This window comes from Panthera tigris, chromosome B1 (assembly GCF_018350195.1).
Source record: "Panthera tigris isolate Pti1 chromosome B1, P.tigris_Pti1_mat1.1, whole genome shotgun sequence".
Taxonomy (NCBI): domain Eukaryota; kingdom Metazoa; phylum Chordata; class Mammalia; order Carnivora; family Felidae; genus Panthera; species Panthera tigris.
In genome coordinates this window covers 115,113,910-115,137,010 of record NC_056663.1, presented here as the reverse complement: position 1 = coordinate 115,137,010, position 23,101 = coordinate 115,113,910, and the positions used below count along the sequence as shown (strand labels likewise).

The 23,101-nt window shown below is 38.4% G+C and overlaps 1 protein-coding gene across 1 annotated transcript in view; it reads right to left on the bottom strand.

Moving 5' to 3' along the window:
- DKK2 (dickkopf WNT signaling pathway inhibitor 2) overlaps window positions 1-22,024 on the bottom strand; it is a 103,102-nt gene extending 81,078 nt beyond the window's left edge. The window contains exon 1 of the mRNA XM_007080813.3: window positions 21,170-22,024. Within this exon, the coding sequence (XP_007080875.1) occupies window positions 21,170-21,391 (222 nt within the window). The 5' untranslated portion in view covers window positions 21,392-22,024. The remainder of the gene's footprint in view (window positions 1-21,169) is intronic.
- Window positions 22,025-23,101: the final 1,077 nt, after the last annotated feature.

The window sequence follows — 23,101 nt, the reverse complement described above, 5'->3', positions numbered from 1 at the left end:
ATTTGACACATGCAAATTAAGTATTTATAAATTATCAAACTCAACTGGACCTCATCATCCAACCCAAGAACTAGAACAATATCAATAACTTGTCTCTATATACCTTACCTAAAACTTACCTTCCATATACCAATTCTCTGACTTCCTCCAATATGAATACTATTCTCAATGTTATTTATATTGTTTTTTTTCTGTCACTATTATATATCAAAGCTTCATTCATGTTCACTTCTAGCTTTTTCATTTATGTATTGTCACTGTTCCATAACAGCCCACAATATTAATCAACCATCATTTATATATGCATTCTCTTATTGACAAAATAGGTTGTTTCCTGTTTTTTGATATAAGCAGTACTGCTGTTACCCTTTTTACACATATCTTCTGATGCACATGAAGGCAACATTTCTCTGGGTTATATTCTTAGGAGTGAAATATCTAAGTTATAGAATATATGAATGTTCAGAATTACAAGATATTGCCAAGTAGTTGTAGTAATTACGCTCCCATGAACAATATATTCAAGTTTTTCTAATTTGGCATCATCAAGGTCTTAATTTTTTATTGTCCAATGTGTATAAAATGGAAGGTCAACATCTTAATTTGCATTACCTTTACTACTAATAAGACTGAGGACCTATTCAAATATTTCTTGGCCATTTTATTACTCTTCTGTCAATTGCCTATTCATGTGTTTTTCCTATTTTTATTGGATTGCTTACTTGCCTTTTATTTTTTTTTAATTTTATTTAATTTTATTTTACTTCCAGGATAGTTTATCTCCCTTTTAATTCTTTGTTGACTTACAGGATTTGTTGAATATTCCAGACACCAATCTTTAGTCACACAAGATTTGTGCTGGCTGTATATGCTCATACATCCTCCAGCTAGTGGTCTGTTTCCTACTTTCTTTATGGTGTCACTGGGTAGGCTAGGGTTCCACTTTTAATATAGTCAAATTTACCTTTTTTGCCCCTTTTGGTTGGTGCCTTGCTAAAAAAATCTCTTCTTATCAGGGTTTGAAAGATATTTACTGTATTTTATTCTAAAATTTTAATATTTTTTTTATCTTTAGTTATGAGCACTAACACATTGGAATGGATTTTTATATGTAGTAAGGTAGTATTACAATATCAGTTTTTTCCAATGTAAATACTCGATTTTTCCAACATTCGTTTTTGAATAGTTCCTTCTTTTCTTAATGATTGATGTTCTAATCTACATCTAGGCTCTATCATCTGTCTCATTTGTTAATTTGTCAATATCACAATGTTAATTTTGTATTTTTCATCTCTCTTGAGACACAGATACTAAGTCCTATAAATGGGATTACAGAATAACTGAAATTTAGGCAAAAGAAGATACTTTTAGTTGCTGAAATGAAATACAATTTTCCTCAAATGTCTATGTACCAGTATGACAGATAAATCATATTGGTAATATGATTGAACACTAAAGGAGAGAAATTTAATATTATGATAAAAATTGGGACTATGATAAATAGTGTGATAACAATATCATAACACCTCCCGTGTGCTATCATTTCCCTTTTCCTAAATAATAAATAAGCCTTCCCCTCCCAAAGAGTCAAATTAAAGCAAAGTGATTTGAAAGTCTGAGTTTGGGAAGCTAAGCCACATCTCTATATAAGACTATTAGAGAACATCATGGCCAATCTAAGAAATCATTCTCCTTGTCTGTTTAGCACCCACTGCTAGTTATATGTATCCTAACATAGAGAAAAAGTAAACAAACAAAAACATTTGTAAGGTATCAAGAAAACATAGCTGATATATGACTTTCGATGTTGTCTAGTCACTAAAAAAAATGATTAAAGAACCCAGTCTTACTAACAAAGAACAGAACTGACAAAGTGTTTTGTTTTTATAGGATATGGCAAAGGAATGCCACTTGAGTAATTTTTCCTGCCCTGGCAACACCTCTGGGCAGAACTGATGATTGAATTGGTTTCTAATTTTTTTTTAGTTATGAATTTATAAAGATAAAACACCACCTAGACTATAAACTAAATATGTTTCTCACATATGTATGATGTTATTTTCTTAGGAAGGTCTGCTCTGCTGCATGTGCATCTTATTCAGCCAAATTTAAATTCCTAAGTCATTTTTCTGTGAGCCACAATTAATTCATACCTTTATAGAGATGCTTGTTTTGATCTATAGAGCTAAAAATCTTTCCTAATGGGCTAAATGTGAGTGTGAGGGAAAGAAAAAAGTTGCAGATGAATCCTAGTCCTTTGAGAAATTCGAAAAATGAATTTAATGTCAAATGAGGTAAGGAATCCATAGGTGCAACAGGTTAGGGAAAAGGACAAGATGGGATTTTAACATGGTCAGTTTGAAATATCTGTTAGTGGAACTGTTAGCTTGGAATTTGGGTATCTTACTCTGAAGCTCAAGAGAGGTTTTGCCTAGAGATACAAACATGGGAGTCATTGGCATATGGTGGTATTTAAAGCCCTAAAATCATTAAATCATGAAGGGAGTGACTATAGATGGCACGTATTATACTGAGACCAAATTCCTTGTCCAAGAAATAATAAAATTATTTTTTCATGATTTATTCTAAGTAATCTGTGTTATTTCTTGGGTATATCTATTTCCCTAAGTACTGAATTTCATAATCTGCTTTGTGATGCAGTCCAGAATCAATATCAAACCAGTCATTCTCTGGAATAAACCTTTACTTCTTGGTAATCAGAATATCTCTTCCATATTTTATTGTCCCTTTTAGATCAATGGGAATGGTTGAATTATCTTAACACAGTGGTATAAAATCTCCTCTGGGTAATAAACTTTAATTCCCCCTTGAGCTGAGTAATTATGTCTGCTTACCTAAAGGCAGGGCCAATCCATTTTGTAGGGCATACTTGAGTGAAGATGAGTAGCTTTTCATAAATGATACGTAATTCTTGAAATTATGTTTTGTGAAAGAGAGAAAATCAGAGGCAGCTCAAAACTGTGATACCATCTACTTCCCTCATTACTTCCATGAATGTTTTTCCTACCTAGCTATTTTCATTATAATCAGTTGTTAGAGGCAGCTGTTACTAAGATGGAAAGAAACAGGCAAGTCCTTAAATATTGCTTTTTTTTAAAAAAACAAACAAACAAACAAACTTCAAAACATCTGGGCTCTGCACTGACAAATATTTTTGGTGAGCCCAAATGATTATGTAAGAGATTGTGCAGAAGGAACATCAACTGAATTTCTTCTTTGTTGCCTACAAAGGCATTTTGAAATAGCCTTTTACTTTCACAGTAGTTTTTGTCAAATGCTATTAAAAGTTTAATGAATTTGTCTGGTTTTGCTCATTTTTAAACTCTGAAGATTACTTAATATTGGAATGTGGTTGCCCGATATTGGCCCATGAATAGAAACGCCACCCATTTGATGTACAATGCTTAACTTTGTTTGTTTATTACGACAGCATTTTCCCCCTTCAAGGGACTTTCCCACCCTTCTGAGAATTACCCAAAATTCGAAGAGGTGAAGGGAGGAGACATGAAAGACAAAACACAAAAGAGGAAATCAAAACCAAAAAGTTGGCCCAAACTCTTAGAACAAACCCTATGCCCTGGGTCCCAGCTAAATATGAGTTAGAGGGTTATGTTATCCCCTTAGTCAGAGCTGTCATTGTTAGGCCAGTATATCTGTTGTCACTGGAAAACAGCATAGCCAAGTCATACTTCCCCATGGAGGAAAGTGTGGTGTCAGAATTTCAGGAAGGTCCAAATCAGGACACCTGTGTGCCAGATAGGCCCAGCTGCACATGTGGGCTGGCCAGTGCCGTAGGACACCATCTGCTCAGCACATGGAATGCCAGTTCCTTTGCCTAAGATGGGTTTGAAGGATGGGATTCTTTAAAGAGAAAGCTCACAGTTCGGCTGTGACATCCTTAGCCTTTCTCACATTTTAAAATAAACAATTGTAGGAAGAGAGGATTAAAGGCTTATGTCTGAGAGATGACAAGTAGGGTATATTGCTAGCTCCAGAAGAATTGCCTCAGAAGTTCTCCTTCAGATCGGCATTTGGCTTTTCATTCTGGTGACTGATGAAGTATGACTATAACTCTCAGAAAATTCCAGGTGTTAAGCATGTGCACATTCCAAAAATGCTCTATGTTCTTGTCCCTGGGTTCACAACAATCAGACCAACAAGGGAATACCTCTCTTCCCTAGTCTTTCTGAAACATAAGGAGACATTTGGCCCACACCTTGACTTCCTGATCATTAATGAAAATCTGGACAGAGAAAATATGGCGGACAATTCAGAATCTATTGAACAACTAGTAGTAATTGCCTTCCCACCCCCCAATAAAACTGACATTTAGAAGAGTATAAATTAACACTCACTTCTTTGCAATTTTGGGGATTGAATTTCCCACAAACTATCTTTATTAAGTCCTTGTTTAGCCATCTATTACCTTTCACCAACTATTAGTAATGATCAGATATTTTAAATGTTTATTTTTTCCTTTGATAGATATTTATTGTCTATTCCTTTTAAAGATTATGGCAATTTGGTTTATTCCTCAGAGATAAGAAGATAAGGACTTTGATTATGTTTCTAGAATTTACAGGTTCATTCTATAAAGTTGTTAAACCCTTAAAACAAAACAAAACAAAATCTCAATATGGGGAAGACAAATTCATTCACTGTTTAAAAAATTGATAGGAATAGGGAAAAAAACAGATTTTATAATGTAATTATAAATATATAATATAATTACAAATATAGTTGCAGTATCATCCTGAAAATATAGTAACTATAACAAAGATCTCACAAAAGTCATTCAATAGATTCCAATTTGACCAAGATCAGAATATTCACCTTAATTTTCAGGCACAGAAACCAAGAACTCATAATCTTAATTAAGCCAATAATGTAGACTGACTTCAGAAATTACTTGCAATTCAGATTTAATGCCACTATCATTTTCTTTCTCAGTTCATGTTTCAGTAAAGCATGCTAATCTGTTTCTGTATAATTAACAAATATGTTGTACAAGAAATGAAGCGCATAAAAGAATAATCAGACACACTTGCTAAATTAATTGCATATGGAGTTGTGCCAGTTTCCAGTCTCAGTGATTGGTTGTGTCTCTCCACTTTCTTTTTTTATTCTCCTACCCCATGCCCCCAATAACCACCAATCTGTTCTCTGTATCTACAAGCTTGGTTTTTTATTGTATGTTTGGTGGTCTCTTTCTTTTTTAGATTCCATATATAAAAGATATCATACAGTATTAGTCTATCTCCACCTGACTTACTTCACTCAGCATAATGCCATCGAGGTCTATCCGTGTTGTCACAGATGGCAAGATTTCACTCTTTTTATGGCTGGATAATATTCCATTATGCATATATATATATATATATATATATCTCACAATTTCTTTATCCATTCATCCATTAACAGACAGGTTGTTTCCATATCTTGCAAATAATGCTGCAATAAACATAGAGTGCATATATCTTTTTGATTTAGTGTTTTTGTTTTCATTGGATAAATACCCAGAAGTGGAATTTCCGGATCATATCATGGTTCAATTTTTAATTTTTTGAAGAACCTCCACATTGTTTTCCATAGCAGCTGCACCAACTTATATTCCCACTAACAGTGTATGAGTGTTCCCTCTTCTCCACATCCTCATGTACACTTGTTATTTCTTGCCTTTTTTATAATGACCGTTCTAAAAAGAAGTGTAAGGTGGCTTCCCTACTAACTCAGCAAGGCAAAGCTATTCTACATTAAAACTACAATCAAATAATTCTGAATTTGAAGCTAGGCCATCACAGGACCTCAGATACCATATGTTGAGCTTGCTCATAATGTAAATGCTCACTTTTGTAGCAACTTCTTCCTTGCTTGACTGCCTCTCACAAACATTTACTGAGTGCTCTGCACATGACAGAAGCTCATAGGGCATTGGGAAGACTGAGATAATATAAAGTTCTTGGCGTGAAGTAGGTTCTCAACAAATATTAGTTGCCCTGTCTTCTAGAAGCAAGGTATTGTGTACTACTCACATTGTGTACTGCCTAACCATAGATAAGCAATGACTATGATTGGAAGCTCAGCCTATTTTTCCTGCTTGATTTTGTGATTGAGTCACAAGTAACTTTCAGTCATGTTCTTCCTTTTCATGCATTTTAGCTGCAGATCATCACTCTTTCAAATCCTTATGTTAAATCTCATTATGGTCATTGCAATGGGCTTGTCATTGGGCATGCGATTCTTAAATCTGATAGCATGTATTCAAAATCAATAATTTGTCCATTGCTCTGGACATTGCCCTGCCTTGATTCCCTAAGATATTTTATTTTTTTAAACATTTTTTTTAAATTTAATTTTGAGAGAGTGTGAGCAGGGGAGGCACAGAAAAAGAGGAGGACAGAGGATCCGAAGCAGGATCCTCACTGATACCAGCCTGATGCAGGACTCAAACTCACGAACTATGAGATCATGACCTGAGCTGAAATCAGATGCTCAACAGACTGAGCCACTCAGGTGCCCCACTTCCCTAAGATATCTTAAATGGTCCTTGAAAATTCAGAACATCTTTGTCTCAACTATCAGAACATTCTCTCCATTCAGTCTCTGACTCTCTCCACAAGACCATTTAAAAAAAAAAAAAAAGAAATGAAAAAACAATTACTGGTGAGGTTGGGCTACATTCTTCTTTATTGACATTTACTAAGAACCAGAATTATATTTTTTGGTCTAACTTAATTTTTTAAGTGCCAGACCATCAAATATAGCTGCTCTTTTGTGTTGAAAGCTTGTATTTTTCTAACAGGAAAATTCACAGCACACACTCGAATCCAATTTGTAATCAATCAGTGGGATGTCAGTGGCATAAGACCTGAGTGCTGGTCACTTGTGCTGTTAACAATAAGAAAAACAGAGACTAAAATTCAGTTACAATGTGTTGCAGCTGGTGTGGCCAGGACCGCCCTGGAAATGTAATTTCAAGAAGATTTTTCTGGTTAAAAAAGAAAATTTTCCCTCTGAAAAGTGTTGAGAAGATAGCAGTGGGGCAAATGGGCAAGCAAGGAAATTTACAAGGATTTCCAAAGACCATTTTGGAAGCACTGTATTAATTTGAACAATTGCAAAAATATTTTTACCGAGTTAAAGCAGTCTAGTTTTTTCTCTAAAATTTTAATAGACTATATTTGCATTAAAAAATAACTTTTTATGGACCTTATTGTTTTTCTGACTTCAGTGTACACATTTTAACTAAATGGCACATAAAGTTATGTGTGTCACCAGACAGACTCTAGGGAATTGCACTGGGTTTGATTTGTTCCTGCCTCTTCTTTCAGGAAAAGAGTGGGTTTGGGTGGGGAACATACTGCTGGCTTGTACTCATTAAATGCTTCCTGAACACCATGATCCTCTGAGAAATAATAACCATATTATATAAATTCTGACCAGGTTCTTCTAATGGAGAAGACCTAATTACGAGATATTATATATATATATATATATATATTTTTTTTTTTTTTTTTTTAATTTTAAGACTATAAACCCAGTTGATGGTTTTCCACCTTAAAGCAATCAACATTGAAAGATTTACAATTGAAACCACAATACTGATTCCATGACTCAGAATATCTTTTGGAACTTTTTGGAATTGCTTTCAGAAATGACACCACATTTCTTTGATATCCTTACCTTCTGTTGGTTATTTGGTTAATGGAAACAACATAAAATCACTCAGGGCCAAGCATTTTAAATTAAAAAAAAAATTTTAATGTTTATTTATTTTTGAGAGAGAGAGAGAGAGAGCACAAACAGGGGAGGGGTAGAGAGAGGGGGAGACATAAAATATGAAGCAGGCTCCAGGCTCTGAGCTGTCAGCACAGAGCCTGACACAGGGCTCAAACCTCCAACTGTGAGATCATGACCTGAGCCTAAGTTGGATGCTTAACCAACTGAGCCACCCAGGCATCCCTGAAAACAATTTTTTAATGTTTATTTTTGAGAGAGAGAGAGAAAATAGGTGAGGGGCAGAGAGAGAGGGAGACACAGAATCCCAAGCAGACTCCAGGCTCTGAGCTGTCAGCACAGAGCCTGACGCTGAGCTCTAACTCACGAACCGCAAGATCATGACCTGAGCCGAAGTCGGAAGCTCAACTGACTGAGCCACCCAGGCGCCCCAGGGCCTAGCATTTTAAATGTGGTATGTTAATCAATATATATAACATTGTTTGTGGTCATAAAGTTGTAGACTAAAATAAACATGTAAACTACTTATGAAGTTAGTTCCAAAACAAAATTTAAGTGACAATATCAAAAGGATGAGTTTTCTGTAATGACTAATTTCAAAAAATAATGAGTGTGGTTGTTTAAAGAAAACAAAACCTAGGAGATTATTTTAAACTTGTATCTTTATCAAATTTCATTCTGTGATGGATTTTAGCACACATTCCATCCCTCTTCCCTACCTGCGGTAAAATCTTGTCTACTTTACTGAACACACCCCCTCCACCTTTCCATTTTTAGGTCGCCAGACTCCTACCCTCCTACTAGTACAACTTTATTATTCCTTATTATTCTTCTAATTCCTCATAAGCATGCCTCTTCCCATTAATGTTTCTTTAGTCCTTTATAAATGGTAAAATTAGGATCAGACCTCCACAGGGAATAGTGAGGCATTTGCAAAGGAAAAAAACTCAAAATTTAATTCCTTCTAAAATATTTAGAAAGGAAAAAGCAGACACCACTGCTTTACATTGTCGCCATAATGTCCAACACGAACAGACCTTCTTCTTGAGTGTTTATAGCGATGGTCTTACCCTTCCAGGTCAGCCTGACTGTTCATCAAGGGAATCAGAGTGTAATTTGTGAAAAATGATTAAAATAATGTGCTTACATTTTCTGTTAATAAGGGAGGGATTTTACATACAGATTGATATCCAGGTTTGTTTTATTCATGCTCCACTAAAACAGAAAGCAGAATGTTCTAGTTTTTGACATAATTAAAGTTAAAATAATGAGATAACTAAGTGATGCAATTCAAGTGTTCATTCTTGGAACTCTTTAGAAAAGAAAACACATCAGGTTGTCCAGATTTAATATTGTATTAGAAAGAGAAGCTTGGACTGGACCATTTCTGGCTATCTCTTTTAATCTTAAAATGCCGACTGGATTCCACAAGAAGACTACATTTGCTTTTATGGCTACCTACTCCAAATACCAAGCATGGCATATGTGTCAGACAAATGTTTGTTTACTATGACTATAGCATCTAATACACCAAAGAAGTAAGTAAGCAATCAGCAAGTTGACTGACTTGAAGAATGGAACCACATCTGAATTCTGAAGTGTACCAGTAAAAGTTCTCTAGCTGGTTTCTCTGGCCTCCAGTTTATACGAGGAGGCAGGACAGCACGGTGATTGAGCAGGCCGACTCCAGTAAGACTGCTTAGTTATAAATCCCACATCTTCCACTCAACAATTGTATGGCCCCAGGGATAAAGTAGAGAGAAACAAAATAATTGATGATATGGTGTGCCATCTCAGGAAATTCAGACATCACGCTCTAGAAATGGCCGTGAGATGGAGAATAGCCTGATAAGAGTTTTACTTTAAAAAGCTCACTTTAGAAGTAGTACGGAGGATGGTTTGGAGAAGTACAAAATGATTACAATACTGAAATAGTCCATCCGGAAATGATTATGGTCTGAGCCAAAGCAATGACAATTGGATTGACAATAAAGCAGCAGAAGACCTCAATATTAAGGAAGACGTAGGATCCTATACGTTGGAGAATAATTGCTTAGGAGCAGGAATAGAAAGCAGGAAGCCTAGACTATTTTTAGCATGGACAAATGGTTGGGTGAGATTCCAGCACTTGTAACGTGAATGATAAGACTTATTACATTGTTCGCTAGGAAATGCCTCCTTAGCAATACAATATGCTTTCAACAGCTCTGAAAATACCCACTTTCCTGTTTGAAGAATTCTAACAAAATATATTTCCTCTGTCACCGTACATGTGATTTCACATCCACGCAACTTGACTACAATTGGCTTTTCCCCTAAACTTATCCATTCTGACCCCAATAGCCTATAATGTGTCCAAAATATGACCCTCATGTTTAGTTTCACAGTTTTAAAAATACACTTACTTCTATTATTAAGACACTTATCATGTCTTTCCAAGATATATTGAAAATACATAAATAGTAACACATCTCTGACATGATAGAAAAAAAAGAGGTCTCCTAGAATATCATAGACAGGATATTCTAAACAGGCGAGAGAGCAGTTTGTAGCCTGCAGGAATGAAACAAAAACAAAAACTATGTTTTAATCAGAAAGGTGAAAGTATAACCACTAACACTGCAATTTTTGGGTAAATCCAAGAAAATCAAAATAAGAAGAAAAAAAACCCCACAAAACCAAAAAACACCTTCAACTTTCAATCTTCCTGCTTATATAAAAAAGGCAATCTATTAAAACAGAAACTGAATTTATGATTCCAGAATCATAAAATCCAACTAGATTAACTCATCCTAGCTAACTCTAACTCATTAGAGTTGACTCTAATTCACATTGGTCCTTCATAAATTCAGGGTGGAAAGGTCTTAATTTTATTTTTCATAAAATAACTTCTAATGATGTTAATTAAATAAGCAATATTTTATATTTTGCAAACAGATAAGAAAATATAATATTATTATGAACTAACATTTTACTGATGAGAGAACTAAGGCTCAAAGGTGTCAGATGATTTCTTCAAGGGCCAGCGTATTTCTTCAATAGGCTACCCAGGGCTTCTGAATCTATATCCCGTGCTCTCTGAGGTTCACCTGCTATCCTGTGTAGAGACTGTAACCATTTTCAACTGCATTTTCTCAGAAATAAAATATGTCAGTGCACACAGCATACACTCAGGAAGAACAATACCAACGTAGGATAACAGATTCCGAGTAAACATGTCTGAACCATCCAAGTACCACATGCAGCATAGTTATCGGTCACCTACTCCTAAAAGTGGAAAGAGAGGCAAAGGTGAAGCACATCGTAGGTGAAGAGGTCCACCACATTTAGGCCAGAGGCCGACATGCTGTTGCAGAAGGGAAAGTGGGAGAGGTCTGAGACAATGCATGCTTCTGTCCATGAAGACCTTCCTGCCTCTGCTTTCTACCTCCTCTCACTGGTGCTGATGATGGCTGATGTCCCAGCATGGTACCCTGAGTTCTGTGCAGGGTGAGGGCAGGATCAAATGGGGCAGAGGTTTTCAAACCTCAGATTTTGATCAATGAATTCAATGAGTCATTACCAGCATTTATTTATTTATTTTATTTTTTTAAGTTTATTTAATTTTGAGAGAGAGAGAGAGCCAGCACACCGGAGGGGGGGGCGGGGAACAGAGAGGGAGAGAGAGAATCCCAAGCCCTGATGCAGGGCTCGGTGAGATCATGACCTGGGCCCAAATCAAGAGTTGGATGCTTAACTGACTGAGTCACCCAGGTGCCCCGTCATGACCAGCATTTTAAAGAGAGAGAGAAAGAGGGAGAAAGAGAGGGAGAAAGAGGGAGAAAAAGAGAGAGAATAGAATAGGAGACTAACATAGAATAGAACATGAAGGAAAGGACTAAAATTTCTTAAAATGTCTCACTGCATTACCCATTGTAAGAAGATTTATTTTCGAAACTTTGTTTTGAGGGGTGTGTGTGCATTCTGGATCACAACATAAAATACAATTTTTTCCGTGCATCGCTGTCAGAAAAGTTTTAAAGCCATTGGCCTCTATCCTAGATGATGCTTGGACAAAGGTCAAGCAATCTGTGTGTCCGCCAGCCCACCATTATTTCCTTCCCTTCTTTTGTGTGTTCCTGCTGTTCCTGTGCAGATTCTCTCCAGCCAGACTTCTTGCTAATCATGTCACTAAGTATCATGACTGAAAAAGTGAGCAAGGACAATACAGTCAAAGCCCCTCCCCTTCATTAATTTTGTATAAATCCTACTGACATAGTTGTCATCATGACATTGTACTCTTTGATAATACATTTTGACAGACAAAATTCAGAGCTGAAAGAGAGCTCTCCGTGTAATTTATCTCCCACCAGCTTTTAAATCAACTGAATTTAATTCTTCTATAGCGCTTTGTTACCATGGATTTGACAGAAAGTGTTGCTTTTGATTATTTGGAAGTCTTGTGTTAGAAGTCAGATAATCCAAGTTCCAACAGAAATTCTTTTGTCACAGGCACTGACATTGGGGACAGGTCAGGAAATATCTCCTAGTGCGGTTCCCTCACATATGAAAGGAGTGAGTTAAACTAGGTGATTTCTAATGTATCTGCCAGCTCCAACTATGCCTACATTTGTCTGTTTTGTACAAGGTCTCGAAACCTTTGGGTGATAAAAGGTTCTCTTGGTTCTTTCTGTAAAGCTCTCCATCTTAAATAATATTAAATAAGCACATTTGAAGAATCCTCTTACACAGTTATGAAAGCATGTTTAAGAGTCTGTCAGGTTGAAAGGAAATGTTAAGAAGGTTTTTCACACTAAAAATTAACAATTATTTCTAAAATAGCAAATAGCAAAAAATTACTCTGTGGTAAGTTGTTCAAGCTATAAAAATAAACATTATATATTGTTTAAAATGTGTGTGCACATATTATAATATGTAATGTTTTATAAGCATACATTACAGATTTATTTGCACATTCTAATCAGACATGAGTTGTTTAACAACAGGTCTACCATAGAGAAAAAAAATTGGAGGCCATTTAAATCCCAAGCATTTAAATATGGAGCATTCATGGGAATCTACAGAGCTTTCTTTCATCACCAGTGAGTGATGAGCAAAGCATGAGAAGAATTTGGGCAATCAGACTTGATTCTTGTGGCCTGCATTAGATTAACCTAAGGCACTTTTCACCTGTTTTGTTTTGTTTTGTTTTGATAGCTATGAGAAATCATAAAGACTTGGTTGCCTAACTCTTGACAATTCAAAGTTAGACATAAAATGTGTGATTTTTGATATGGGGACTTGTTTGTTTGTTTATTTGTTTGTTTCTGGAAAGATGTCCCAAACAGTTGAGCAGGTAAGGGGGCTCAGGAGTTTAACCAAACTAAGGGTAGATTTCTGCCTGTGTGGCAAATGATTGCAAAGAAGGAAATCCTCTCAGCAAAGGGGAGACAGTGGAACAGAGAAAGAAGTGTAAGGAAGGGACTTGAGCAAATGCCCACATTTATGGGCAGAAGGTTGTAGAAGGATCAGTGAAAGAAAGAGGGAGGAATGATCCAGAAAGGAACATGGAAACATGTAACACCAGAAGCAAGGGGATAAATTAAGTATAAAGGATAGGCTACTGAGCATAGAGGATGATTGTTGAAAAGATTTCAAGAGAGAAATTAACCCAATGCTTCTTGAGCCAAGTTTCAAAGGGTTAAGATGAAGTGAAGCTAGAATGAGCAAGTGAAGACCATTATTTGAATGTGAGCTGTCATTTCAGTTGGTTTTAAATGACAATCCCCATGCCCATCATCCCATCTGAACCCAGTCTTTTAGCTCATTACCAGATAGAAACACTTATTGGCAAACAGCTGGTTTCCAATATGCTAAAAGACTTTCACTCTTAATGTAACATTGTTAAAATACTTCCAAATCACCTGAATCCTGGAATAGTCCAAATAAAACAAAGAAAGTGAAGGGAGTGGAATGGGAATTATGAACCCCGAATTTCTAAGTCCTCCTCGCAGGACAGCTGACACTCAAAAAAGGGTTGTAAACCTTCCAAATTCTCAGCAAGCTCTCTGGGCCCCAGGCTGTGCAGAAAGTGTCAAGAAACTTGCCTTTGCAGAGGCTATCTTACTTTGGAGAATATCAAATTAATGCTGTCGGCAGCAGACTCTAACATGTTGTTCAATTATTTTGGTTCCTGTAGTTAAATAACTAATATTGCCATGGCTGTTGGGACCCTCACTTACTGTGATTGTATTTTAATGTCTGGTGTACCCTTGCTTCTGTGTATTTCACCAATTACTCAATTATATGCTATTTTGCTTACTTTATACAAGACAGCACTGACTCACCATCCCTCTTAATGTTAACATTCGATACAAGAAATGTAATAGCATGTTTGTGTGTGTATTCATTTTGTCTTGTTTTGTTTTGCAATCTTGCCCTTGGTGCCACTGAGTTCATTTGTTTCCTTCATGCACATCACATGCATTTATTTAGTTACCCCTGCCCGGTTTGGTGGGGAAGATGAAGCAGCACTTTCTGTTTTTTGCGTGAGCACTTGACTTGGTCTTACTTATTTCTGTAATGGTAGCAGTAATAATGACATTAGCACAGTAAATAAGTGCGCTTCCCTTTCCCTCTGGCTCAGTAACATAAATATGATTACTCTTGGTTGCTATTGTTACTTATCTTATTTTACATATTAAAAGAAAAAGTACCAGAGATTAAGTAACTTTCCCAAAGACATTAAGCTGGTCAGTGGCAAGTCAGAAGTTGGAACCTCTTTGGAAAGTATAGTGCTGTGGGGCTGCTACAGATCATCTGATTCTCCAAAAGGAAGCTAGAGAAGTCCAAAGCAAGGGAAAAGCAAAAGCAATCAGAGGCACTAGCCCTCGATGATTTTTCCCTTATCTGATCAGATGTGAGTGATGCCAGTCAAACCAACTCACAATCCTTGCAGGGAGGTCACTGAGAAGGCCTCTGCCTTGCTGGTGTCAGTAGGCGCCTTGTGTCCCTCAGATGCAGGCAGATAAACACAGGAGAGTGTGCTTTTTGCCTTTCTGCACTTAATGCTGTGTGACTTGTACAAACTGCATAACCTCTCTGTGTCTCAGAAAAATTATTGCTTTACCATTTATAAAATATTTTATCATTTATAAAAATAAGGATGACAATAGGACTTGCCCTTTGAAGGGCTGCTGAGACGTTCGAAAGGGTTCATTATAATGAAGCATTTGGAGCAATGTATGGCACAGAGTAAATAATAAATGGAACTTTGTACTAGAATTTAATGTGTGCTATAAGTACTTATAAGCCAGTGAAGGAGATAATATGTCTGAGGACCACTTACTTCCTCCAGTCCCCAGAAAAAAAGAACACTCTTATTTGGAAAGATATAGTACAGAGAACTAACATCTTTCAGGAAATGTTTGCATAGATCCACTATTTTAAGAAATCAGTACTCCTAATTGTGATGCTTTCATGTTTTTCCACTTAATGTACCTATTCCCTCATTAATTTTATTTATTTGTTTTAGACAGGGTGCAGCAGTTAGAATTCATATGATTATAAAATATGTAACTATCTATATACCAAATTATAATACATAAGTGGAATCAACCAATTAAATTAGGCACTGTAATATATTTCAAAGGATAACTAATGCACATTTGTCCCTTTTATCTATGAAGGAGAAGAAATGAGGTTTTAAAAAATATACTACTTTTGTGCTTTTTTCTGATTTTATTGCTACATTTGTTATTTGTTATTGTTTATTGCACATAGATAAATCTCAACTACTATTAAGACTCCACAAATAGAGTCAGTTATGGTTAAGTGGTTATGGAATCAGTGTTGAAATAATAATTGTTTTTTAATGCTACGTAAACGAATTACTTGAGTTAAAATACAGCATTTTAGACCTGATATTGAAATCCCTCTGCCTTAAAGTTTCATCTGGCTCAATTTATCGTTCCAAGGACAAGGATTTATGGGATGAGCTCTCCCTGAGGACATCTGATTAGATGTTGGTATCATTCATGGCCTCCATCATCATTGGTTTGAACCCAGAGACATGGGCAGTAACCCAGAGCTGCTAGCATGAGAGACTTGTTGGGAAGCCACTACTTAAAATATTTGGGTGGTGACTTTTCTTCCTGTGGACAGATGTTCCTATCAAAAAAAATCTCCCATATTTTATATCAGTTGACCTCTTCATTTGGGAGAATAGTTTATATTTGTCCTGAAAAACAAAACAAAACAATTAGAGAAAAATATGTTGCTGTCCTCTAGCTCCTGGCAAGAGGGGACAAAGGAGGAAAAGAAAATTAACCTCTGCTTACCTTCCATGACAATACTAAATTTTCATTATGCATTCCATATTTAATCTTTCTGTTATCTTAAAGCAATCCTACACAATGCAAAAATTTATCCATGAACTATTATTAATTTTTTCTCCTTTTGGGTTCTGTTTCAAAATTATTTTTAAAAAAATGACTCAGTGAGAGTCATGGGCAGACACACATAGTAAATAAATCTTTTCAATTGTGAGATAAGTAACTAGGAGCAGCTTTACCTTCTTTTTATAGATGAGCACAAGTAACCAGGGGTCTAATGAAGTAGAATGACTTTAAAGGGCTGTGAGGGAATCACAGACAGAAAAAAGATTGTAATTCATTTTGATGTTACATCAATATCAAAGAATGAACAGCTAGAAAACTGTGGGTCGAAAATGGTAAATATGTTGAGTATTATAAAAGACTTCTACAATTTAACAAGTTATTTTAATATCCATTTAAAATTATTGTGCAAGGAAAAGAAGAGGAAGCGGCAACATTCTTCTAGAACAGAATACATCAGTTACCCTTCTATTACATTGCTTTCTCTACTTTAAAAACTATAAGATTTGAAACATCCTGGGAGGAGTTTGTATTGGAGGGGAGTACTAAAAAAGACTCTGGTAGGGTCAAAGTCACAGCTGGAGTGAGTTTAAGTACCCTTGTCCCTTGCTCTCTCTACTCTAGCACAAAAATAAAATGATGGATGCTCCTACTTAGATTATCGTTAAAATACTTTTCTTGCTATTCACGAGGTCACCTTCCACTTGCATCGACTATCAATTCTCTATTATTCACAGTGAAAGAAAATGAACCTTACTGCAGATTGTTTCAAAACCTTTCTATTTTAGAAAGTTTAAATTTTAAAAATGATTTGTTTTCCTGATTGCACTTAGCATCAGGTGATATTCAGAAAAAATTGCAGATGTTTACTCTCTAGCAGGAGAAAGTTGGGCTGGGGTTAAAAAAAAAAGTCATGGGTAATTTCAAAAAGTGAAGTGATCACCTACAGCAAATAGGCCATCTATTTTATATACAGTTTACTTCTATGAGCACTTTCCTGAGTATTCATACATACAAATAGCCGTGGCACTTTTTATTAAAGAAAATGCAATACACAAATATTAGGGCTCTCTAACCGACTCCCTCAAGCTTCTGTTTCAACGTATTTCAAGCATTCTTTTTTCACAGCACAACGTTATCCAAACCTGCCCAAATGTCCAAGTTATATGAGAAAATCACGGAATCGAATTTATGTTAAACCGGTTTTCAGCTTCTTTTTAGAGACACATGCCAGGAAGCTTATTTACATTTAAAATGTACTTATTTTCCACTCTTCTACTCATAACCTCTAAAAATATTTCAAAATCCAATAGCATTGCATTCAAATTAATCTGTCTCAAAGAGACAAAGCAAGGAGTAAAGAAGACTAAAAGAAGCAATTACAAGCACAAATCCAAAGGTTTTCCATTTGGAAAAAAAGAAAAGTGAATTACAAAGCTAAATTGATTTTTTAAATTACTTGTTTTTTTATTTGTTCTTAAAGTGGCCTGTAAAACTTGATTACTTCAAACTCCAGAGGTGATGTCAAGCAACGGTGTACTTATTCAGAATATATGTATCCACATGATATAAAAGATTTTGTTTAAAATTATTTTTAACTTAGAACATTTGCAATAATCTCTTTAGGAAGGGAAATATCTTGACATGTATATACGTTAGTAACAGTCTACAAGTTAATTTATCCCACATACATATACACTATCTTTTAAAACTCATAAGCAATAGATGAAAATGGAAAGCCAAGTTAAAACATAAATGTGAATAATTCAACGAAATCATTTTTGTTACTTCTGTATCAATCACTTGAATACTGCCATATTCAATTTTGTAGGTCATTTTCCATCATAGCTCATAACTGTCTTTTTGAAAGCAAACCTAAAAATGAGAATCGTAACACCTCTGGAGAACAGTATGTTCTCTTTTTGACCTCTCCTAATCTTTCCTGATCTTCAAAGGCACCTTTTCCAGGAATGATTTACAAATAATCCATCTCACCTATAGAATAAATAGAATTCCTATAAATAAGAATGTTTTCTTCATACGAAACAGTCTACATCGAATGAAGAAAAGCTTCGGGCCTATTTTCTCATTTTCACTTTTGTAGATTAATGAATTATTAAATTCCTTCATTAATTTATTCTTCAAGGGCAATAAAATCTTTATTTTAATTCTATATTCTGAAAGTAAATCAGAAAAAAAAAATTATTCAATTTTCACTTAAGGAAAAGAAGACCATAAACTAAGTTTCTGATATACCTGCTTGAATTTGCATCCTACAGTTTCCTGTTCCTGTACCTCTGAAACACATACATTTCAGCATCATTCATCAAGATTGGGGGAGGGGGAGAAAATCAAATTATCAGGCCTCAGAATGACACTACATAATTAGCTAGTTTGATCAGTTGGCACTTAACACCCAATCTTCTCAATCAGTCATATTTTTCTATTCTGATGGATAAAAATTCAGCTCGGCTACACTTCAATTCGACATTTTTTTCTCCAAAAAAGGATGTGGCATCTTCCTGTTTGAATAGTCTTTCTAACTTCCATTCTATTATTGAAAGTGAGAGTACAAAGAATTTCAGAAACCACCTAACTAGTAGATTAAAGAAGGTAAAGAGACCTGTAAATATTCAAAGAATTCTTCTACTTCAAAGAAGATAGATTTTTCCATTTGCTTCTTCATAATAGAATACATTTTAGATCACCCGCTAAACAAGTAAGAAGCCAGAAAATAACAAAAGATAATCCTCTCATTTTCCACCTATCTTACTTCAATTCAACTGTGTTTTATCTTACGTTACCACTATCTCTTATAAATTCCAATTTTCTCACAAACCCATCATCAAATTTTAAGGATATGGTATTACAGTTAAGTAAATATAATGAAATCTATTCCCCAGAACCACTAAGTTATGGAGAGTATTAGAAAGAAAGAAAGAAAGAAAGAAAGAAAGAAAGAAAGAAGAAAATTAAACTCATTTATAAAAATAAATCAATTTCCCATTTGAAGACATCTACATAGAGTTGCAACCTCTTTAAGGAGCAGATATTTGGACACAGAGAAAAATAGGCATATCAAAACATAAGGCATAAGCTAGATTCTGGGCTGCACTCCTCAGTTTAGTCCATGTAAACCCATGGCTAATGACAGTTCTGACATAACTGATAATTTGATTCAGGAACATCAAGTGTTGGGGCCCAGTGGTGACGGAAACAGAAAGTCTTTTACAGAAACTCACAGGATGTACATTGATTAAAATCGATAGGAACCTCAAAAGATCATTGGGTCCACCCCTCTGTCCTTGGCTGAACTAAACGTCTAGCTCTCTTCAACAACTGACAAGGCAGAATTCGAAGTTAGGAGCATTAGAGAGAAGTCTTATGATTTGGATTGACAGCTTTGTTTCCTTCTAAACTTTGCCTCGTTTCATGATGGATATCTAAGGGAATGTTAAGTGCATTACTATGGAAAGTGTTGGGTGTTTCAGAGGGAAGAGTAAAAGGGAATGACAATGGTCACATAAGTGTGGAGGTATGTGCACAAGACATGCGAGAATGTGCAAAGGACATGTATGCATGTAGTATTTATGCATGTAGTATGCACGCATATGTATAGTTCATTTCCCTGGAGACCCTTAAAAAAAAAAAAAAAAAAGTCCTGTGGTTGTAGACTTTGTATTCCTTTGAGAAGATAGGTGAAATGTTTGTCATTTCAAAGCCTAGGAAGCATCCTGGAACTGTAAACCTAGCAAAACTGTCCCCGTGAGAGGGCAGTAGGGGGCCAAACCCGGGCCAACTTTTCCCTCATTGTCCATCCAGGACTGGCCCTTGCTCTCAACTTCACCCTGCCGCCTGCGCTAGGAGCAGGGGCAGTGGAGGACACCAAGAGCTCGCACAGCGGGTGCAACAAGGTCCTCCGATGAAACCAGGAAACCCAGGATCTGTGGGGCAATGAGCCGCTTTCACGGGTTGACAGTTGTGCTGAGAGGTGCGTGTGCTGTTTGGCATACTGGCTTTTGGTTTTGGCTTGCTACAAAAGGAGCAGAAAGGGGGAGCTGTCGTGGTTCCCAGTGCCCACAAGGCCCCCTCTCCTGGCTGCTGCGCTCTGGCCACAGCGGGCCCTGAGTGTGCACGCTAGTTTTATTGTTTGTGAATATTTGCGTAACTCTTTGCAAGCGACTGTCAATGTGTCTGTATGACAATGTGACAAACGCCCTCGAAAAGTTTCCGCTTGCGAAATGCCTCCGGCGTGTACCTTGCTATGTCGCAGGCACCCTGGTCGCCTGCGTTACGCGATGCTATCAATGTCGCTTCATCATTTTGCTGCCTCCTGGATGATTTATTTACAATGCTAGAGAATTGAGAAATGGATTGTCCTGAAGTTTTCTGTCTGTGACCTCACTTCTTTGAAGGAAGAAAGTGGTTGGGAGGGAAGCAGAACCTGAAAGAGGGTAAATCCCCCCTCCACATTGTAAAATGTAATGGTTAAGAGACCAGGAGCTGGCCCCAGACTGTTTAGATTGGAATCCCACTCTGCCACTTAACACTAGCTTGTGTGCCTTGGGCAAATCGCTTAATCACTCCTTAACTCAATTTCTTCATTTGCAGAATGAAGGGAGTAACAGCGCCTAGCTCATAGGGTTGTGAAGATTAAATATATGTAAACGCTTAGAGCGGTGCCTGACACGTAATAGTTGCTATGTGTTAGCTGCTATTAACATTATCATCAGCATTGCCATGTTAAATTTGGAGAAGGACCATTCCCCACCGATACGCTCTGGATTTTGACCATGCCCATGTCCCAAAGGAAAAATGAGAGAACCCTAATCCGCCCGGTCCACACCCTCCAGCACCAGCAGCCACCAGCCACCCCTGCCCACGAAGATCTGTTCTGGGAACCCCTCCCTAGCTGTGGTGCGCGCCACACCTGGGGACGCACTTGAAAGGTTGAGGCGTGCAAAGGCAAACGAGGCGCTCAAGAGCGCTGGTCCCTATCGCTCTTGCTGTAGAGTGTATTTGGAGTGTTTTCCTACCTGCCCCAGGTTTTTGCCCTTCTTACTGCCGCCGAAAGCCAGTCCTTGGTATGTGCCCGCTGATCGATTGGCGGCCTGGGCAGGCGTCTCCCCGCCCAGAGAGGACTTGATGGAGTTGAGTTTGGTCCGCGAGCTGCCGAGCTGTGAGCTCTCCACCATCAGCACCGCGGCCAGTAGGAGCAGACATCGGGACGAGTCCTTGCCCCGCATCAGCGCGGCCATTTCCTGGCGAGGGGTCCCCGGGGAGGCGCAAAGCCGGGAGGGGTGCGGATGAGAGAGGAGGGAGGACCCCTACACCTGGCCCCTCACTCGGGGAGAGGCGGATCGCAGGCTCTGTTCCCCCAACCCCACTTGGCTTGGGGGGGCCCAGCACCGTGTGAACTCAGTCTCACGCTTCAGACCAGGAGCGAGAGCGACCAGAGCGAGACCCGCTTCTCCAGCGGGGCAGGAAGTTCTGCAGTAACTGGAAGCAATCAAAGGCGAGGAGCACTCTCGCCAAGGAGGCGTGACCCGAGGTGCAAGAAGACCCAGCCCCACAGACCGCACCGCTCCAGTTGCTCCTTGCCCCGCACCTCCGTGGTCCCGCCGGTCCAATCGTCCTCTTAATCCCTCTGGACCCGGATCTCCGCGGTCCAATCGTCCTCTTAATCCCTCTGGAGGTCCACACCAGCTCCTTCTCCCGCGGCCTCAGTTGCTTTTTTCTCCTCTTTGCCTTCCTTACTACGCTTTAAGCTTTAAGCCTCCACCTTTGCAGGACACAGTGCTAGCGGACGCTCTAATGGGGGATCAAGAACGCCCCAGACGTGACCCTGGAGGTCTGAGGCGAGCGGAGGTCTCCCACGCGCGCAGGCACAGTCGCCGCGAAGGGTCGCTTCCCGGTTCACACCCGGCAGCCTACGGCTGCCAGGAACGCAGCAATGCCCTGGGAGCGGTCTCGCGCGCGGATCGGTCTCCCTCTCTCCGTTTGCTCTCTCACCGCCGCCCCCTTTGCTTTTTATAGCTTCCCACAGTGGGGTTTTTTTTTCCCTCCGCCCCCAATTCAAGAGTGACAAAGAGTGAAATCGTTTCTCTCACCCCCCCACGTTCCCGCCCCACTCTTTTCCTTCCCCCATGCGGCTGCTGCTTCTGCGGCCCCCCTCCTGCCTCTCCTCCTTGCCCCCCTCCCACACCCCTCTTCACGCTACAACAATTGAGAAAATGGGATTCAGTCCCAGAGGAACGTGAGGTCTCCTAATTCCTGACCACAGCTCCAGACGGTGGAAAGACCTTTGGGGACGGACGGAGGACAAAAGTGGAAGTGGAGAGGGGCAGGTTTCTACCGCCCTTGGGGACCACCAGCACCCACCTCCAATGCCTGACTCCTACTGGGGCACTAGAAAGCCCTACAGAAGATTTAGAGAAGTGAGCACCTGGGCGTTAATGCTGTGGTCTGTGTACGCTCGAATGCTCAAGTTGGGTTTTAGTCTTTGCCTCCCAGTCGGTGTGTGAGGCTGCGCAATGCCGTGTGCCAAGGGGTGCCCAACTGAGATGGATGGGGGCTTTGGAATTGGGGAGAAGACGACCTGAGAAAGGGGAAAGATATTCCTATTCTTTAAGCCCAGGAGACATTTGGGATTTTCTAGTGTCTGCCTTCTGCACCCCTAACCCTGGGACCCCACCACACACGCAGCGTACGTTTATGTCTCTGGGGCTGGGAGGAATGGGGTGCCCTGAGTACGCTGCGAGGGTTTCAATCTCCCAGTTCTACCGGGCACCTTTACCGTTCCAGGCAACTGCCCCCTTTGCAGAGAGTAAATCCCAAACTGGAATGTACGGAGGCAAGGGAGCCTTTTGAGGCTCTGCTTTCCTCAGCTTCCTGCCTCCTAGCTTCTGGGAATTCCATGGGAAGCCTTTCCTTCCAGCTCACAAGGCTCCCTAGGTCCGGTTTGCTTC